The sequence below is a fragment of the Zalophus californianus genome, chromosome 11 (genome assembly GCF_009762305.2).
Source record: "Zalophus californianus isolate mZalCal1 chromosome 11, mZalCal1.pri.v2, whole genome shotgun sequence".
In the NCBI taxonomy this organism is placed as follows: domain Eukaryota; kingdom Metazoa; phylum Chordata; class Mammalia; order Carnivora; family Otariidae; genus Zalophus; species Zalophus californianus.
In genome coordinates, this window is record NC_045605.1 from 3,922,297 (window position 1) to 3,938,538 (window position 16,242).

General features: G+C 43.4%; 1 protein-coding gene across 7 annotated transcripts in view; it reads right to left on the reverse strand.

The window, feature by feature from the left end:
• Window positions 1-7,927: 7,927 nt before the first annotated feature.
• Window positions 7,928-16,242, reverse strand: part of KBTBD3 (kelch repeat and BTB domain containing 3) — a 36,062-nt gene continuing 27,747 nt past the window's right edge. For all 7 annotated transcript variants that reach the window (XM_027580519.2, XM_027580526.2, XM_027580520.2 and 4 more), the window contains one exon: window positions 7,928-15,753. In XM_027580519.2, the coding sequence (XP_027436320.1) occupies window positions 14,151-15,753 (1,603 nt within the window). In that variant the 3' untranslated portion in view covers window positions 7,928-14,150. The remainder of the gene's footprint in view (window positions 15,754-16,242) is intronic.

Consider the following 16,242-nt stretch of genomic DNA (forward strand, 5'->3'; position numbering starts at 1 on the left):
TAGGCACCTATCATGTACTCAGTAGTAGGTACTTGAGATAAGATCTTGAGATAAGTTCCTGCCTTAATGTGACTTAAGCAGAAAGAACACATAAAATATAATTATACAGTGTATAATAATACACTGTATATAATATATATTATTATATATAATATACATACATGATGTATTAGAAGATGAGCAGTGCCATGGGATAAAGGAAGAGCAGAGTGTCAGGGTCGGAGGCTTGCAGGTCTGGAGTGCTCGGGTAAGGTATGCGTCATTCAGAAGGTGACATTAGCCCTGAGCTGTGAAGGGGGAGGGGAGCTGGGGGAAGAGCCTTCCAGCAAAGGAAACCACCAGCACAGAAGCCCCAAGGAGGAGTGGATCTGAGTGAGTGGAGGGAGAATGTAGTAGGAGAGGAGCTCAGAGAGGTAGGAGGCGTGGGTCCGCTGCACGGGCTTTGGTTTCCTTAGAGAAACTTGGGGCCGTCAGAAGGTTTTGGGCAGAAGAGTGAAATGATCTGATCTACAGAGATCTCGATAGGACCATTCTGCTGTATTGAGAACGGACTGCAGGGCTCTGAGCGGAAGCAGAGAGACTAGTCAGGAGGCTGCTGGACTAATCTACGTAAGAGATGACAGTGGCCCAGGTGGAGGCAGAGGATGTGGTGATTCTGGTTATCTTCTGAAGGGAGAGCTTACAGGAATTCCTGATGGATGGCACATAAGGTGTGAGCAGGAAAATTGAAGGAGGAAAATTGAAAAAAACCTTTGGCCCGAGGAAATGCAAGGACAGTGTCTGGGATGTAAGAAAGTGTAGTAGGAGTTGAGCATTGGGAACCTTAAGTTTTTTGACATCTATTAGACATCAGACAGGAGATAATACGCAGGAGTTTTGATGTAGGAACTGCAGGAGAGGCGTGAATTAGAACTATACATTTGGAAGCCATGAGCAAATGGATGGTATTGACACTGGTTGAGATCACCCAGGGAGTTCATGTGGAGGGAGCAGGTGAGTCTCGAGAGCTGGTCCCTGGGGCACTCTCCCTCCAGAAGATCAGAGAGACGGGAGGGAGCAAGCACAGCCGACTGAGCTGGAGCGAGGCTGAAGGAAAGCCAGAAGAGGGTGAGGTTCTGGAAGCCCCACAAGGAAAGTACAAAGCTGCTGACAGGTCAGGTGAGAGAAGTATCCGGGGGCCACTGTGCTCTTGACATAAGCAGTTTGGTGAAGTCACTGGCAAAAGCCTGTGAGGAGAAAGATGAGAAGCGGATGCAGGCAGAGAAATGGGGCCGCTGCTGGAAGGCATATGGCGTCCGCATGTCAGTGTGCTGGCAGGAATGATCCATGGAGCTGGGAGACGGAAGGAGGAAGGGTTGCTGAGGGGAGAGGGGGTGTCATACCATAAGAGCACTGCATCTGCAGCAGCCCCCTCCTCTGTGGCTTGCTTTCCATAGTCGCTGTGGTCACCCGCGGCCCAGAAGCAGATGACCCTCCTCCTGATGAGGTGTCAGCAGACGGTCCCGGAAGAGCCTGATGCCAGCTCAGTGCCTGCCTCCCTCGCCTCACCACGTAGGCGTTTTATCATCTCCCATGATCACGGGAAGAACGGTGAGTCCAGTATGATGAGATATTGTGAGAGAGAGAGAGAGAGAGAGACACCATATTCCCATAACTTTCATCACAGTATATTGTTATAGTTCTTCTATTTTATCATTATTCTTGTTAATCTCTTTTTGTGCCTAGTTTGTAAGTTAAGCTTTATCATAGTTGTGTATATATAGGGGAAAACCCAGTATACTAGCGTTTGGTACTATCTTTGGTTTCAGCCTCCCCTGGGGGTCCGGGAACGTAGCCCTGGTGGATAAAGAGATAAAGATGCTGGGAGGTGGTGGATGTGGTTGGTGGTGGGAATTTATAGCTGTTTTCATCAGACCCCTTTTGCTCACTTTTGATTTTGCCAAGTGTGACAAGAGAGGGGCAAAGGATTGGAGCATGTGAGCATGGGAGACATCCTAAAGTCTGAGAGTGGAATATAAGCAATCTTCACTTCACAATGTAATTGCACCTCACAGTCATGAGGGAAAGAGGGTACCGAGGCAGATCTGGAGGGAATGTGGCTGCCAAGCACAGAGAGCAACCCAGATGCGGGGCAGCAGGCAAGGAGAGGGGAGGCTGAAAGGGGGCCACATTCAGATGTGTGAGGACTTACTTCCTAATGGAGTCAGATGTGGTGGCTGATTATTAAAAATGGCATCGGATAAATCCCCCCTCTCTGCTTCTGTGGACTCTCCAGCATGTCTTTGCTGTTTGCTTTAGAGTTGATTTTCCGCCCCTTGCACCTGTTGTTTCGTGGAGTGCTCTGACCAGTAGAATGCACAGGTGGTGTGTGGGACGCCCGAGGCCAGGTCTCGAGACCCCGACCCTCTGCTGTGTGTCAGAGGGGAGTCAGCCCCTGGGGAAGAGGCCGGGCCGACCTGCTGGGGGTGGGGAGAGGCCCCAGACACTGCCCCACGCCGGCTGGTGCGGTAGCCACGCGTGACTCCCGAGTGCTTGTCATGGGACTGTAACTGAGAAATGGAATCTTTTTTAACAATTTTGATCAGTATTGTTTTCGATGTAAATAGCCACGTGGGGCTAGCACTTCCTGTAGTGGACAGAGCCATCCTGGTGGAAACAGACCACGTGGATGCAGAGGCCACATGACCGGGAACGGAGGTGTCCCACTGATGGCCAGCACCGTGGCGCCAGATTGGGGAAGCCCCCAGCCCTGGCTGAGCCCCGCCAGCCACCAGCATGTGGAGCAGAGACAAGCCGTCCCTGCTAACCCTTGCCCAGCTCCCTGACCTGCAGCAGCATGAGCAAGAAGGTGGTCTTCAGCCATTAAATTTGAGGTAGCTTGTCATGGGGCCATGGAGGTGGCCAGTAGGTGACTGGTGGAGACATGGTGTCGAGAAGGGCCTGCCGTCCACTGAGGGCCTGCCACGTGCCTTTCCATTCCGGTGATGGTAACTGTTACGACGCCGAAGTGTTGACTGCACTAGGTCCCAGTGGAAGGAATTAAGGTGCTCGAAGTAGAATGGGCAAGGAGAAACCATTCCCACTTAGTAAGGACTAGGGTCTTCAGGTGCACCGCTGCTCAGAAAAACACCTGTGGTCCTGTGGAGGAACAAGGCAGAACAAGGATGTCTGGGTCCTGCCACTGCCATTTGAGGGGCTCTTCTTTGGACGCAGCAGAACCCGGGGGCCCTGCTCCTTCCTACTCCCCACAGGACACCCTCCTGTTCTGTTCTGTTTCGCTTTCCCTCAAAGACAGGCTGTCATAACTCCTGGCCCTGGTTTTCAGTGTAGCCCACTGAAGGCCCGAGGGGGTGGCGGGAGAGCAGGACTGAGCAAGGGTGGGCTACAGCTGTTGGCCTCCTGACCGCTCTGAGGAGCCCTGGGGCCTACCTCCCAGCCCCCTGTGCCACTGACGTGCCAACCCTGCCTCCTATAGGTTCCCCTGCTGTCCTTGGCCCCACGGCACTGACACTCCTCACCTCTGCTGCTGTCTACGGCCCCGGAGCTGCGTCAGTTACATCTGCAGGATCAAGGCGGGCCTGGGAATTATTAATGAAAGGGATCATTACACCTGGGTGGAATTTTTCCCTCCTGACCATTCTCATGCTGCATTTCCAAAAGTCCATCAGCTGACCTCTACACCCTTTCTTAAGTCTGTGCTGTTTTGGTGAGTAGGTACTTGGGGAACAGATGAGAAATGGTACCGTCTCTCAATTGGCCAGGTGAGGGCGCCTGGGCGGCTCAGTCGGTTGGGCGACTGCCTTCGGCTCAGGTCATGGTCCTGGAGTCCCGGGATCGAGTCCCTCATCGGGCTCCCTGCTCGGCGGGGAGTCAGCTTCTCCCTCGGACCCTCCCCCCTCTCATGCTCTCTCTCTCTCTCATTCTCTCTCTCAAATAAATAAATAAATAAAAAATCTTCAAAATTGGCCAGGTGAAAAAATATCAAAGTTGTACTCTGCATGACGTGTGACACATTGTATAGGAATGGATACATATCCCAGGGCAGGAGATTATTGAGAAGATTTTGAATTTTGTTCATCCAAAGATTTACACATTTTTCTGCATTGCATTTTGTGCAAATAAACTATTCAATAGATCTGAGATTCCTTGTAGGTTGCTAAGGGCCCTCACCCATTTTAGGGCTGTGCTAGGGTCCTTGGATCTGGCTTGTCTGACCCCCTGCTCATGCGTGTGCAGGGGAGTGGGCTTCATTCTCTGTCTGGCATCAGCCACAGGTGCTGAGCTTGTACTCGAGAGCTGTGGGTCAGGGAGCGAAAGGGAACTCTCATCTGCACGGGGCAGCTGTGGAAGTCAAGGCGAGGGAGAGAGAAGAGAGCAGAAGGACAAAAATGGGGCCAAAAACCCAACCTGGAAAAACGGGCAGAAGCAGGAGGATCCTCAGGAAGTTCAAGGAGAACAGGGAACACATCTGATTTTCTTGCTATTATTTCTCCACGCCCAGTGGGGTGATGACACACATCAGCGGGACAAGAAGTGGCTGTCGAAGGACTAGATTACGAAATGAGAAGCTCATGGTTGAACCCAGGAAGGAGTATTTAGGGCCAAGTCCAAGCTACACTGTGCATTAGCAGTGTTTTGCTTTGTCCCATCCTTTCCCCTCTGCCGAGGTAGAAGTGGTACATTTTAAGATTTAAAATTGTATCTCTAACTGTAGGATTTAAGACTGGCAGCATGGTGAAGGGTTAGGGGAAGTTGGTCCTGCTGAAATGAAGCAAGAAAAAAGAGTGGCAGGGGACAGGGACGTTTATGGAGCATTTCCCATCGGCAAGCACTGTGCCAAGCACGTCACACACATTGTTTTATTTAATTCTCACAACAACATTTTGTGGGAGGTACAAGCAGTACCCCGGTTTTACTCACGAAGACGCCGGGGCACGGAACACCGAAGTAACCTCATCAAGCTGCTTTTAAAGCACTGTCGGTGGGATAGAGCCGCAAGCCGGCCTCTCCCCCCACCACCGTACGTTTCCTGACTTGCTTACTGGTAAGAAGTGTTTGCTTATTGAAAATACGAGTTCTCAGGACCCGAACCTAGAGCTTGCTACATCAAAACAACCAGTGTATCTTTAACTGGCACCCTAGATGATTGGTTTTTTGAAGCAACTTTGAGGAACACTGCGGACACTGGATGTTCCTGGTAGATATCCCATGACTAAGATTACTGGTTAGAGCTTCACTATGTCACTTAGCCACAGAAGAAATTTAGATGCTTTGAAATGTTGATAATTTTCTTTCTAAAAATTCCTAGAAACAAGAGTATATATTAGTTTGTGATTATAAGAGGAAAGTGAACTGTATTTAGATGGAAGAATACTATGGTAACATTTTATTCCCATTAGGAATAGATAACAAGGTGAATACTATTTGTAAAAGAAACAGAAAATGTACTGATTTGTTTAAAGGTTGTTTAAAAAAGATCTATAAATAGTTTGAATTCCAATTAATGTTTCATAACATAAAAGGGTGGTTAGTCTCTAAAAGGAAAACATTAAGGCTAATTGGATATTTAAATCTGAAAAGCCCACAGGGATAGCCTTTTCTTGATTAAAACATTTAGCTCGTTTTACAGCATACATTTTGGTCAGGGTGAGGGAAGGGTAATTAACTTCCCATGGAAGATTCACTAATTAACATTAGAGCAGAATCACGCTACACAAGCCTTGAACTTGGAGGAAATGCAAAAATATTTATCAGGTGCGGTGCAGTGGAATCTAACACTATAAATACTAGGATGATCTGTTTAATATTAACACCTAAATTCTATTTTAAGATAGGTTCCACAGATTTCTTAAGTTTTTTCATGAATATTAAGTTCGCTATCTTGGTTCTAGTTTCATCAAGCTTTGTGGAAGTCTTTAAGATTGCAAAATTTAATAAGAGCAAACAGATTTTATCCTGGAAACATGGGTTTTACACAAGTATTTAAAAATACAGGCTGCAGTTTTTAATTAATTAAGGCTCATTAAGTAGATTGGTTTAGTGCCACATTGCCTAAAAATCCAGTATTTTGTAGTTTCAAAAACTTCAGAGCACTTTATAAACATTATTTTGACTCTATAGTCATAGTGAAAGTAGTATTACTTTTTAGGATTATTATTTTTTTCTGTAAAATATACATATAAGTCAATTAAAATCTGTACATGGGCTAAATTGCTAGAAGGAGTTTTTGCTAGAACATATTGCATACTTCATATTGTAAATGCATGAGAGCCTGTAGCAGAGTAGTTAGTAACTCTTCGTGATTGGAAAGGCGAGGAACTGCTAGTTTAAATGTTCTTTGCAGTTTATTTTCTGTAAGTATGGAGATTACATTTTGTCACTGAGGGGGCTTTTCTCTTTTTTTTTCCTATGGGGGGAGCGGGGAGAGCAAATTCAGATAGAAATAGAATTTGGGGAAAGAACTTCAAATGGCAGTACATCAGACTGAGATTGTTAACCATTCTGTTTCATGACATAAGAACAAAGCTTCCCTGGGGGCCCTTTGAGTATTAAAATATTGACCAAGAGAGGAAACCTCCCATTTGGGGGCAGCAAACCTGATACCTGGTAGCAAGCTAATTCCCTAATGATACTTTTGTTTCTTTTCTTTCCTTTCCTTTTCTTTCTTTCTTTCTTTCTTTCTTTCTTTCTTTCTTTCTTTCTTTCTTTCTTTCTTTCTTTCTTTCTTTCTTTCTTTCTTTCTTTCTTTTTTTTTTGTGAGAGAGACAGCGAGCAAGCAGGGGGCAGAGTAGTGGAGGGGCAGAGGGAGAGGGAGAATCTTCAGCAGACTCCACCCTGAGCACAGAGCCTGATGTGGGGCTTGATCTCACAACCCCAAGATCGCAACCTGAGCCGAGACCAGGAGTCAGATGCTTAACCAACTGAGCCACCCAGGCTCTCCTACCTTGAGGTTTCTAATAAGTTTTGGAAAGTCTTCGGTGTAGGAGATTAAAGAGAAGGGAAGGAATCCAGGTTTGAGGGCAAAGAAGACGGAGGTAGATGGGGAATTGGAGGCAAGAAGAGAATGTCTGGAGCGGTAGGTCTGGACCGGTGGTTAACAAGGGAGTGCCAGAGAGCCTTGGAAATTAGGAGAAGGCAGCTGGCCTTAAGCAGTCCTGTGGGATAGGGGCGGACTTGGTTTTTCAAGGGTTGGATTTCTGAGGAGGAACTCTGTTTCCACCTGGACAGTAGTCCAGAGAGGGATCTGGGAGCCAAGTTCAAGGTCATTAGTAAACCACAGCTCACCACACAGGAAAGCCAGAGACATGAAGGGAAATGGGCCTGTGCAGAAAGAGGAAAAATGACAGGAAGTGGAATTGAGAGATCTGTAGAGTATAAACACGTGAACAGTCTTGCCATGGTACCACGCAGTTTCTCATGCTTCGGACCCCGTCACTAGCTTCCCCCAGGCATCTGGGCTTATGAGCTTAGCGGGGAGGCTTGTTGTCCAGAAGCTGGCTGGGGCATGGGTGCCTCGTGTCCAGGGAGGCAGGGGTGGCCAGGTGTGTGGCCCTGCATATCCAGCTTGCTTCTGCAGCTGTCATTTGTAGCTCATGGGCCTTTGGTCTGCTCTTTCTTAGCTCCCTTAGGGCCTGGGGGGATCTCTCACACACCTGTGACTCCTCTGAAGTCTAAGGGGTGTTGTGTTCTCTCAGATGGGGGTGTCTGCCTTGAAGTGCATGCAGGACCCGTTCTCAAGCTACAGAGGCCCCTTCGGACCCTCCCCCCAAACTTCCTCCACCACACTCTGGAATCCTAAGACTCACCAGAGCACTCAGGGCATCTGGGGGAGGGAGGTGGCAAGAAAATGAGAATCTCAGCACCCACCTGTGTCTACCGCTTTTATCTCCAATAACAATAAATACACACAGAATGTGTTTTTCTGAGATACATTTTAATAAGTATTATTTTACAGAATTGAAATGTTTCACTACATGTTAATATGGTTCACATGGACCTGCAAAAATGCTGATTTTATTTCTCAAAGCATATGGCAAAAGCCCACATTCCACTAATAGGGAAATGAAGGAGATTATTTGTGTACGCAATGTCTGGTAGCTTGGAGCACTAGCTCCCCAAGTGCGGAAAATGTCGCTGAGACTATTAGGTTTTAATGGGGGATGAAAGTAGGTTGCATGTTCGCTAAGGGAATTTGCAGTCATTGTCTTATATATGATCGCTTTTGAAAGGAAACACAGAATTAGATATTATAATTAAAATTCAATGACAACAAATAGTCCCTAAGCACTAAAAAAATCAGGTGGATAAATGCCTTTGAATCTATAATTTTACTTTCAAGAACTATACATACATTATGCAACTACACACGTTCTCCCGAGGTGGGCAGTGCACCGTGTAATGCAATCTCGTGGTCAACAAACGCTTCGTTATTAACTTTTCCATATACTAACAAAAGCTACAGTTGTGTAAATTACCTATCCCAATTTTCTCAGACTTTAAACATGAGAAAGATCTCAAATATTACAAAAAGAACACATACATTCATAAATAACTAAAGTACAATGTGATAGCATTCTAAGATGTAAAATCCTAAAGTAGATCAAAACCATTTCCTTTATACATGAAAATAAGTTGCAAGATGTACAGTTATAATGGACCTATTCCGTAACAATATAATTGTAACAAATCTATTTTGTTTCACATATTGGCTCAACAGAATATCAGTTTACTGGATGTCTTATTATATGAAAGCACTGTGCTAATTGCTAGGTCCAGACATGATGAATATAGTGTCCCTATTCCTAAGAGCTTCCAATTAAACGAGGAAGACAGACATGTAAAGAAATATTTACACCATAATGTGATACTCAGGGAACTGTACTCTGAATTATCCCAGCAACCTTGTTACCCTTGGAACCAAAAGCATAATCTGGTGAGCTCGTTAGGTAGCTATGGTAGGGAATGTTGTGAAAGTTGACGGGATGAATAAAGCTCCTGGCTCATAGCATTATTTAACAATGGCATTGTTTCATGGGAACAGCCTGCTGTATCCAGTCAGACTAACAGCACAGGTGAAGGTCCACACAAAGCTAGTCTTTATTGATTAGTAAGCTAATCGTCCTCCCATTAACCATCAAGGATGTGACTGCTTTGGTGTCTATTTTTTTGTATATATATATTTTAAAGATTTTACTTATTTATTTGACGGAGAGAGACAGAGCGAGAGAGGGAACACAAGCAGGGGGAGAGGGAGAGGGAGAAGCAGGCTTCCCGCGGAGCAGGGAGCCCGATGCGGGGCTCGATCCCAGGACCCTGGGACCATGACCTGAGCCGAAGGCAGACGCTTAACGACTGAGCCCCCCAGGCACCCCTTTTTGTATACTTTTTAAGGTATTTATCAGAAGTGCTTTTAAGAGTCTGAAAACCCGATCTAATGACAAATGATTGAAAGACTTATTAAAATTTAGCTTTAGAATTCCTCTCCCAGAAAATTTGTGTTTGTAGTTATGTTGATGGTGGTGGTGGTGGTGAGGAGGGTGGTTAAAAGAACCCAGCAAGGCTCTATCTGGCTCAGAATGGATTTATAAGAACTAGAGAGCTGGTCCAGGGACTAAAATGCCTGAATTATTGAGAGATTCTGCAATGCTCGTCATTGCTCAACCCACCAAAAAGGCGAGAGAATTACGATGGATTTTCTGAGGCACCTGTACAAGGAAAGGCATGTAACCCCAGCTGTTGTGGCAGGTTTTAAAGTGCTAAGCATTTCAACAAGAAGGAAAATGACGCCTCGATTTTAGAGGGGAGACACGCTACTGTTTCAAATACTGGTGGACACAGCTCCCTAGGACCAGTGGCTGGAAGTTATGCTGGGAGGCCGCGAAGCTTTCAGTGTGAGCACTAATAGAACTTTTCAAAAATGAAGGCATCGAGCTCTCTTCCTGAAAGAACTGAATTAGAAGTTGAAAAAAAAAATCATCTGTCAGGGTGAATCATCTGTCAGGGTGTTTTGGCATTTAGAGGGGTTTCTCTCTAGCATGTTAGAAGCTGTGTTAGATTCTAAGGCTATTTTCAAGTTTGAATAGGAATCTGGGATTTAGAAGAGTTTTTATACACATGATATTCCCTAACTAGATATTAAATTTGATTAAGCATCATAGTGCCATCAAACAGAATTGATTTATAAACACACCTAGGTTTTTAAGATATGTTCTTTTAAATCATATCTTTAACTAGAATCACTACATTTAACTAGACAGCAACATTTGCAGCAAAATAGGAACGAATTCAGGAGAAAATTTTAGGTGCTGCTCTTTCAGTTTCTATTCTCTGTGAAACAATGTGCACCTACAGTAGAGGGGGGAAACTCCCTATTAGCAGTGCACTAGAAATGTCAGCACCATTTACAGATATTTCCTGAGTGATTAAAAAAAAAGAACAAATTCTCTTCAGTAAGACTGCTCCTGAATGGGTGTAGTTCTGTTGAAACCTTGAGTATGCAGAGCCACTGAAATCAAGTTCCTTAGAACCTAAAACGCTAAATAAATCGGAGGAGGAAGTCATCATCCGTATGTCAGAAAACTAGTGAGATGGAAATGTGTAAAGAGCGTGTAGAAATCTTTGGTTGTCTACTGCTGTGTAGGAACTTATTGGGCCAACCAACTGCCACAGGGCATGTCTGAAGACTCGTCTTATTCTGAATATGGCTTTGCAAAGTGGAGTCAAGTGATTTCTTACGTTGAATGGAAATTGACTTCCCTATACATTCCAGCCTTTCTTTTTAGGTTGCCCTCCAGGGCGGCCCACCGGAAGACATTTTTGAGTCTTACATTTTCAATTCTCAATATAAAAGACCTTCCAAACACGGGATCCAATTAAACTGAGAATGAAGACCTAAAAGTACCTGTACATAGTCCACAATATACCTAATCATTACACTGTATTTACTGCTTCCCTATCTCGGAATGTCAGTACATGTGTCTCTCTCTACTTGAGTCTGATTTTCTAAATGGTGCCCCTTGAGCCATGCACACTGTGCACATATCCAGTTGCTCTTGATACGTGGGAAAAACGGAATCATGTTGCGGGATGTGGTCACTCTCAAATCACACTCTCGCTTTCCAGGGTAGCATGATTGAATCCTGCTGTGATAAAGACTCCTTTCCCACCCAGAACTGGAGTTGAGTGTTCTGGGAGGGTAGTGAATTTCGATTATGCTAATATTCTTCATACTGCTCAGTCTGACAACCAATAGATGAACAAAAGGTGCTCCACATTTTAAATCAAGTTTGTAGATCACTCCAGGAGTGTCCATTAACTTTGAATTGATCTCATATAAATGTTGAATTTAATCATCTTTATATATAATAATGCCATATAGCTACTTTCAATTTTAGAAGGTGTTACAATACCAGAATTTTTTTTTATGTGCATAATCCAAACGATAAAGGACTTAGGAATGTTTAACAGAATTTTTCCACAAGAATGAAAGCAATCTGGGTAATGAGCACAGTGATTTTGTCTCTTACAGTGCAACGCTGGCTGAAGGAGGATCATGAAGGGGAAGCAGACTTTAGAGGAAAAAGAAAAAAGACTCAGGGAAGAGGCCATAGACGAAGGGATGTGTTACTTCCCCTGACCTAACTTTGCAGACAGGAACACAGCTCTTTCTGGGGGTTGTGAGAATAAGCTTGAGAGATCGGAGACTTGCCTGTCAGAGATCCAGAACGGAGGGTGAGGCCAGAATGACAGGCATGGTTCTTGGACAGTGAAGCCAGGGATCGACGGGCAGGATGAGAAAGACAGAACCAGTCCAGTCACTGGCCACGCGTGCATGTGGCTGGGTTCCTCGAGGGTGTGGAACACAGACAACCCTTTGTCAATACGGCAGACAGATAATGTAAATGTTAAGTGACACTGTTATAAGATGCAAAATTAGAGAGAACAAGATCCGTTATTACTGGAGCCAAGCCCAGGACAGCACTGCTCTGGTGGCAAGGACAAAGAACAGTAAACAAAGGAAGAATTTAGGGGTGACGACTGGACAGAGTACTTTCCTTGCCACAGTAGCCGACACAGAGCACTCCATTGCAGATGGAAAGGGGTGGCAATGAGAAAAAAATGATTAACAAGTAAACTGCAGCAACTGTAGAAGAAAGGCAGCAAGCCTTGTGTGTTAGAAGGTATACGTGATCATATGCAGAGGGAACGACCTAGGCCTTGCTTCTAGAAACATTACCAGGAATCAACGGCCAATGAGAAGATGGGCAGACGTCAAGCTAATCTAATAATGAAACAAGATCAGGAAGGGATTCTGTTTCACCTTAGTTTCTCCTTTCTGGAAGAGATTAACAATTCCTAGAGTCAGTAATTAAAACAATATTTATTTTAAACATACTTTAATTATTTATATATGTTTAAATTAACAGTTCAGTAAATCCACAGATGGGTCACCCACTGTGTTATGGTCTTTCTTAAATAATTTGTTTCCAAATCCACAAATATGCACACAAATGTCTTCACTGAATTTTTTTCTTGCACACACACACACACACACACACACACACACACACACACGAAAGGGCAGAGCCAACTTAGGGAGGAAGGCCAACAGTTCTACAGAATACTTTTTATGCAACTGTCATCTGATTAGGGACAGTCCGATTTTGGAATTGCATGATCATGTAGTCTAACGTCCTGTTCTATTTTGAAAAAAATATATTTGAAGCTTACAATTGCATAAACTTATATGGTATAATAAATGGACCTTTATTTAGGTATATTTCTACTTTTACAGCCTAATATGGTTATATCTTTTAAACTTATGAAAGAAACATACTCTCTTGCAACACAGAATCATCCTACCTGAGAACAAGGGATGACTGACTGATACTCCTTCTTTGTTTGGGTTAAAGATGACTAAGCATCTAAACAGATACAGCAGGCTGTGAATAAGATCAACACCAAAAACCTAGTCATTTTTAAAAGAATTTAGAAAACAATTCACTATGAATAACTTACGTAAGTAGTAAACCAACACGGTGCTTTATAGTTGGTATGTATCATCAAAGAAAACTGATATGGTACTAATTTAAAATGTTGAAATTTCTTATTACAACTCAAATTAGGACATCTAAAAATTTAAGAAATGCAACATAAGAATAGACTTATCTAGAGGTCAGATTTCCTACATCCTCAGTAATCCTGGAAACTGGCAAGGATACAGGAAAAGTATTTGAGGACTACCATCTCAGAATCCAGGAACTTCACTCGATGGGTTACATGTTAAGATAGACTCAGATTGGGTGTAACTTATAACTAATAATTAAATGAAGAATGTTAATTTACTGAGCCTGAGCCACAAAATAAAAAAGATATGATATTGCTAGAAATTGAAACCAACTAACACTTAGAACTAATAGAATCAGCAATTTTAAAAGCATTTCAGTAATTGCCATTGGCATTATGGCATTATATCATGGAACATTATGCTCTTAATGAAGAGTTAAATCATAAAAAAAAAGTCAAGCTATGTTTAGTGTATAGCTTAGAAGCCAGGGGGAAATACACTGCATTTTAGAAAAGTTTACCTGACGAAAAACAAAACAAAACAAAACAAAAACAACAAATGGTGGGGAAAAAAAAGGAAGGGCTTAAAAGAAGCTAAGCCATGATTGGAAAGGATAGGAATTCAGCCCCTCTTACTCCTGTAGTAACGGGGCAGGCTTCTTAGGTCTTTCTAATTTAATTTTCACTTCACCTAACATAGTGTGCAAATAATCCATTTCCACTACCTAAAGAGATTTTTCCCGTCTAGATAGTACAGATCTGTGAACACTGATTTGTTCTTCCTGGTCTTTCATGGATAAAGTACTCTAAAAATCAAGACATCGATGCCTACGAGTTTTACTTACATATGAGAATACTAAGTATTCTGGATTCTCCGTGATTAAATTATATCCAGTATAATGTCTGGTAAATGTACTTTGTATTTTAAGTTTCTGGCAACTGCTAAGTCCTATAGTGATTCTCTAACAGACGGTACATTTTACTTTACTAAGAGGTAAAGACCTTGTTACCAACTACAGGTTAACAGATTTACAGTAGATTTCTAGAACTGGAATCATTTTAGACTGTCTAGGCACATGCTCCTTTCAGAAATGATTAGAAAACCACGGGTCTCTGTATTTATTGAACTGAATCACTTGGCAGTAAAATTCAGTTAAGGCTCTTGGCATCGGTGAGACTTCTTCCCACTCAGATCTACTGCTGTGGTAGACCTGCACTTCATCTGTGATTTCATCTGGTGCGTAATCACCACCTAAGATATAAATTTTATCTTCAATCCCAACTGCGCCTGCGTTAAAGCCTGCACATTCAAAAGAGCCTTCCCCCTTCCAGACGCAAGTATCTGGACAAAAACTATACACCTTGTAGGTGGAAAGGTCACATATATACAGCGTGCAGTTTACCGGGACAGCTTTAATCAGGGTCGCATGAAAAAACTGCCCGAACTCTGCTACCAGTTCCGACCACTGGTCAGTGGTTGCGTTGTATTTAAAAAAGCAGTCGAGTGACGGGTTAAAGGCATCTGTAATCTCTACCTCTGATCCAAGAACATAGATTACATTCTGGCATGCGCTTGCTTCGGGATAGTATATGCCCCGGGGTAACGGGCTAACAGATAGCCATTCTTTGGAAAGAGGGTTGTAAGACTCAACATCTAAGAGACTTTTAATGTCCTGAGACCCTCTGGTCTTCCCACCAATGACAAATAATCTATTGAGAGCCAAAACTGACGTGTGCATGGTTCTTGGTGTCTTCATAGTTGATACCAGGAAGAAATCGTTTTTCACCGGACAGTAGCACCAGGTCTGATCGGTCGCATCGTGATAGGACTCTGCGATATGAAGCCGGACGGTTCTGCAGCATGGCCCTTTGCAGCCTCCTGTCAGGAATATTTTCTCTCCGTAACTAGACAGACTAGACCCTGGCAAATCGATCAGATGTGACTGTGGCAGCACTTTCCACGAGTCACTATTGATATTATAGCAAAATGTATATTGGTCGCCTCCATTTTCCTCAGTTTTGTGAACAAATATGTATTTTTCAGTGGTGGATGGCCGAGCATCAGGGAAGAGTCCACCAGAACCTTGCACACACTTAACGGCATCCGTGATCATGTCAAAGCAGTTTGTGCTTTTGAGTAAACACTCTTCGTTGAGCAGACAGTCTTGAAGGGTCTCCTCAGATAACTGATGTAATCGTACTTTTTTAATCAAATAAGGCAGATGCTTTTGCCTCGATTCTAAGTTATGTTTGGTCCAACTAAGGACAACTTTCAGGACAGTTTCTTCTTCGGGGACATTTAACTCATCTGACTCCAGACATTTTTGCAGGACTCCAAAATTCATCTCTAAGAAATCACTGGACTTAAATAGCAAGGAAAAGTGGTTCTGTACAAAGTACAGCGCGTGACTGAACAAGCGGGGGGAGCCGTAGCTGTCTGATACAGATAGTAACTGCAGACAGTTGACAAGGTTAATACTTTTTATTAGAAAGTCACTGCAAGCTTTGGCTAGGAAGGAGACCTGAAGAAATGAGGACAACTGGAAGAACATTTCCACATTATCGTCTGTTATCTGTGCTTTCCCGGTATAGGCGTAGTCAAGGAATGCCTTCACGGCTTTGGACGACAGATTAGTGATGGTGACGCTCCCGCCGTCTCTCTCTCTCATGTTTACTTCAAACATAGCCCTGCAACAGTAGAGAACACAGAAGAACAAGTGGGAAGAGGTCATTCCCTGCTAGTTTTCAACGTTACCTTCTAGACGCTTCCTTGACCCTTAGGGTGATTTAAAATATATTTCACACATGTCAAGTCTATATTTATGAAACATTTTAAAAGCATCTTAATCAGTTGTTTTAATATCTAGAATAGTTGTGTACCGCACTGTTTATCTTTAAGACATATGTGCCACATAACTCCCATACTGCAAAATACATACACTACAGCTGAGGTACTGCCCCTCATCCAAAGAAGGCTATAAGATGATTCACATTTTGTAAACTAATTTCATGCTTTTAAATATCATTCATAAAATTAGGGTAAAATCTCTCTAATGGCTGAATTTCCTTTTTTTATGAGTTAATTAGTATCAACTCTGTAGGTGATAACTAGAAGTACTTAAAATATATAATGCTTCTGGGTTTAGGATGTAAAAGTATCTTGCACAGTAATCTTCA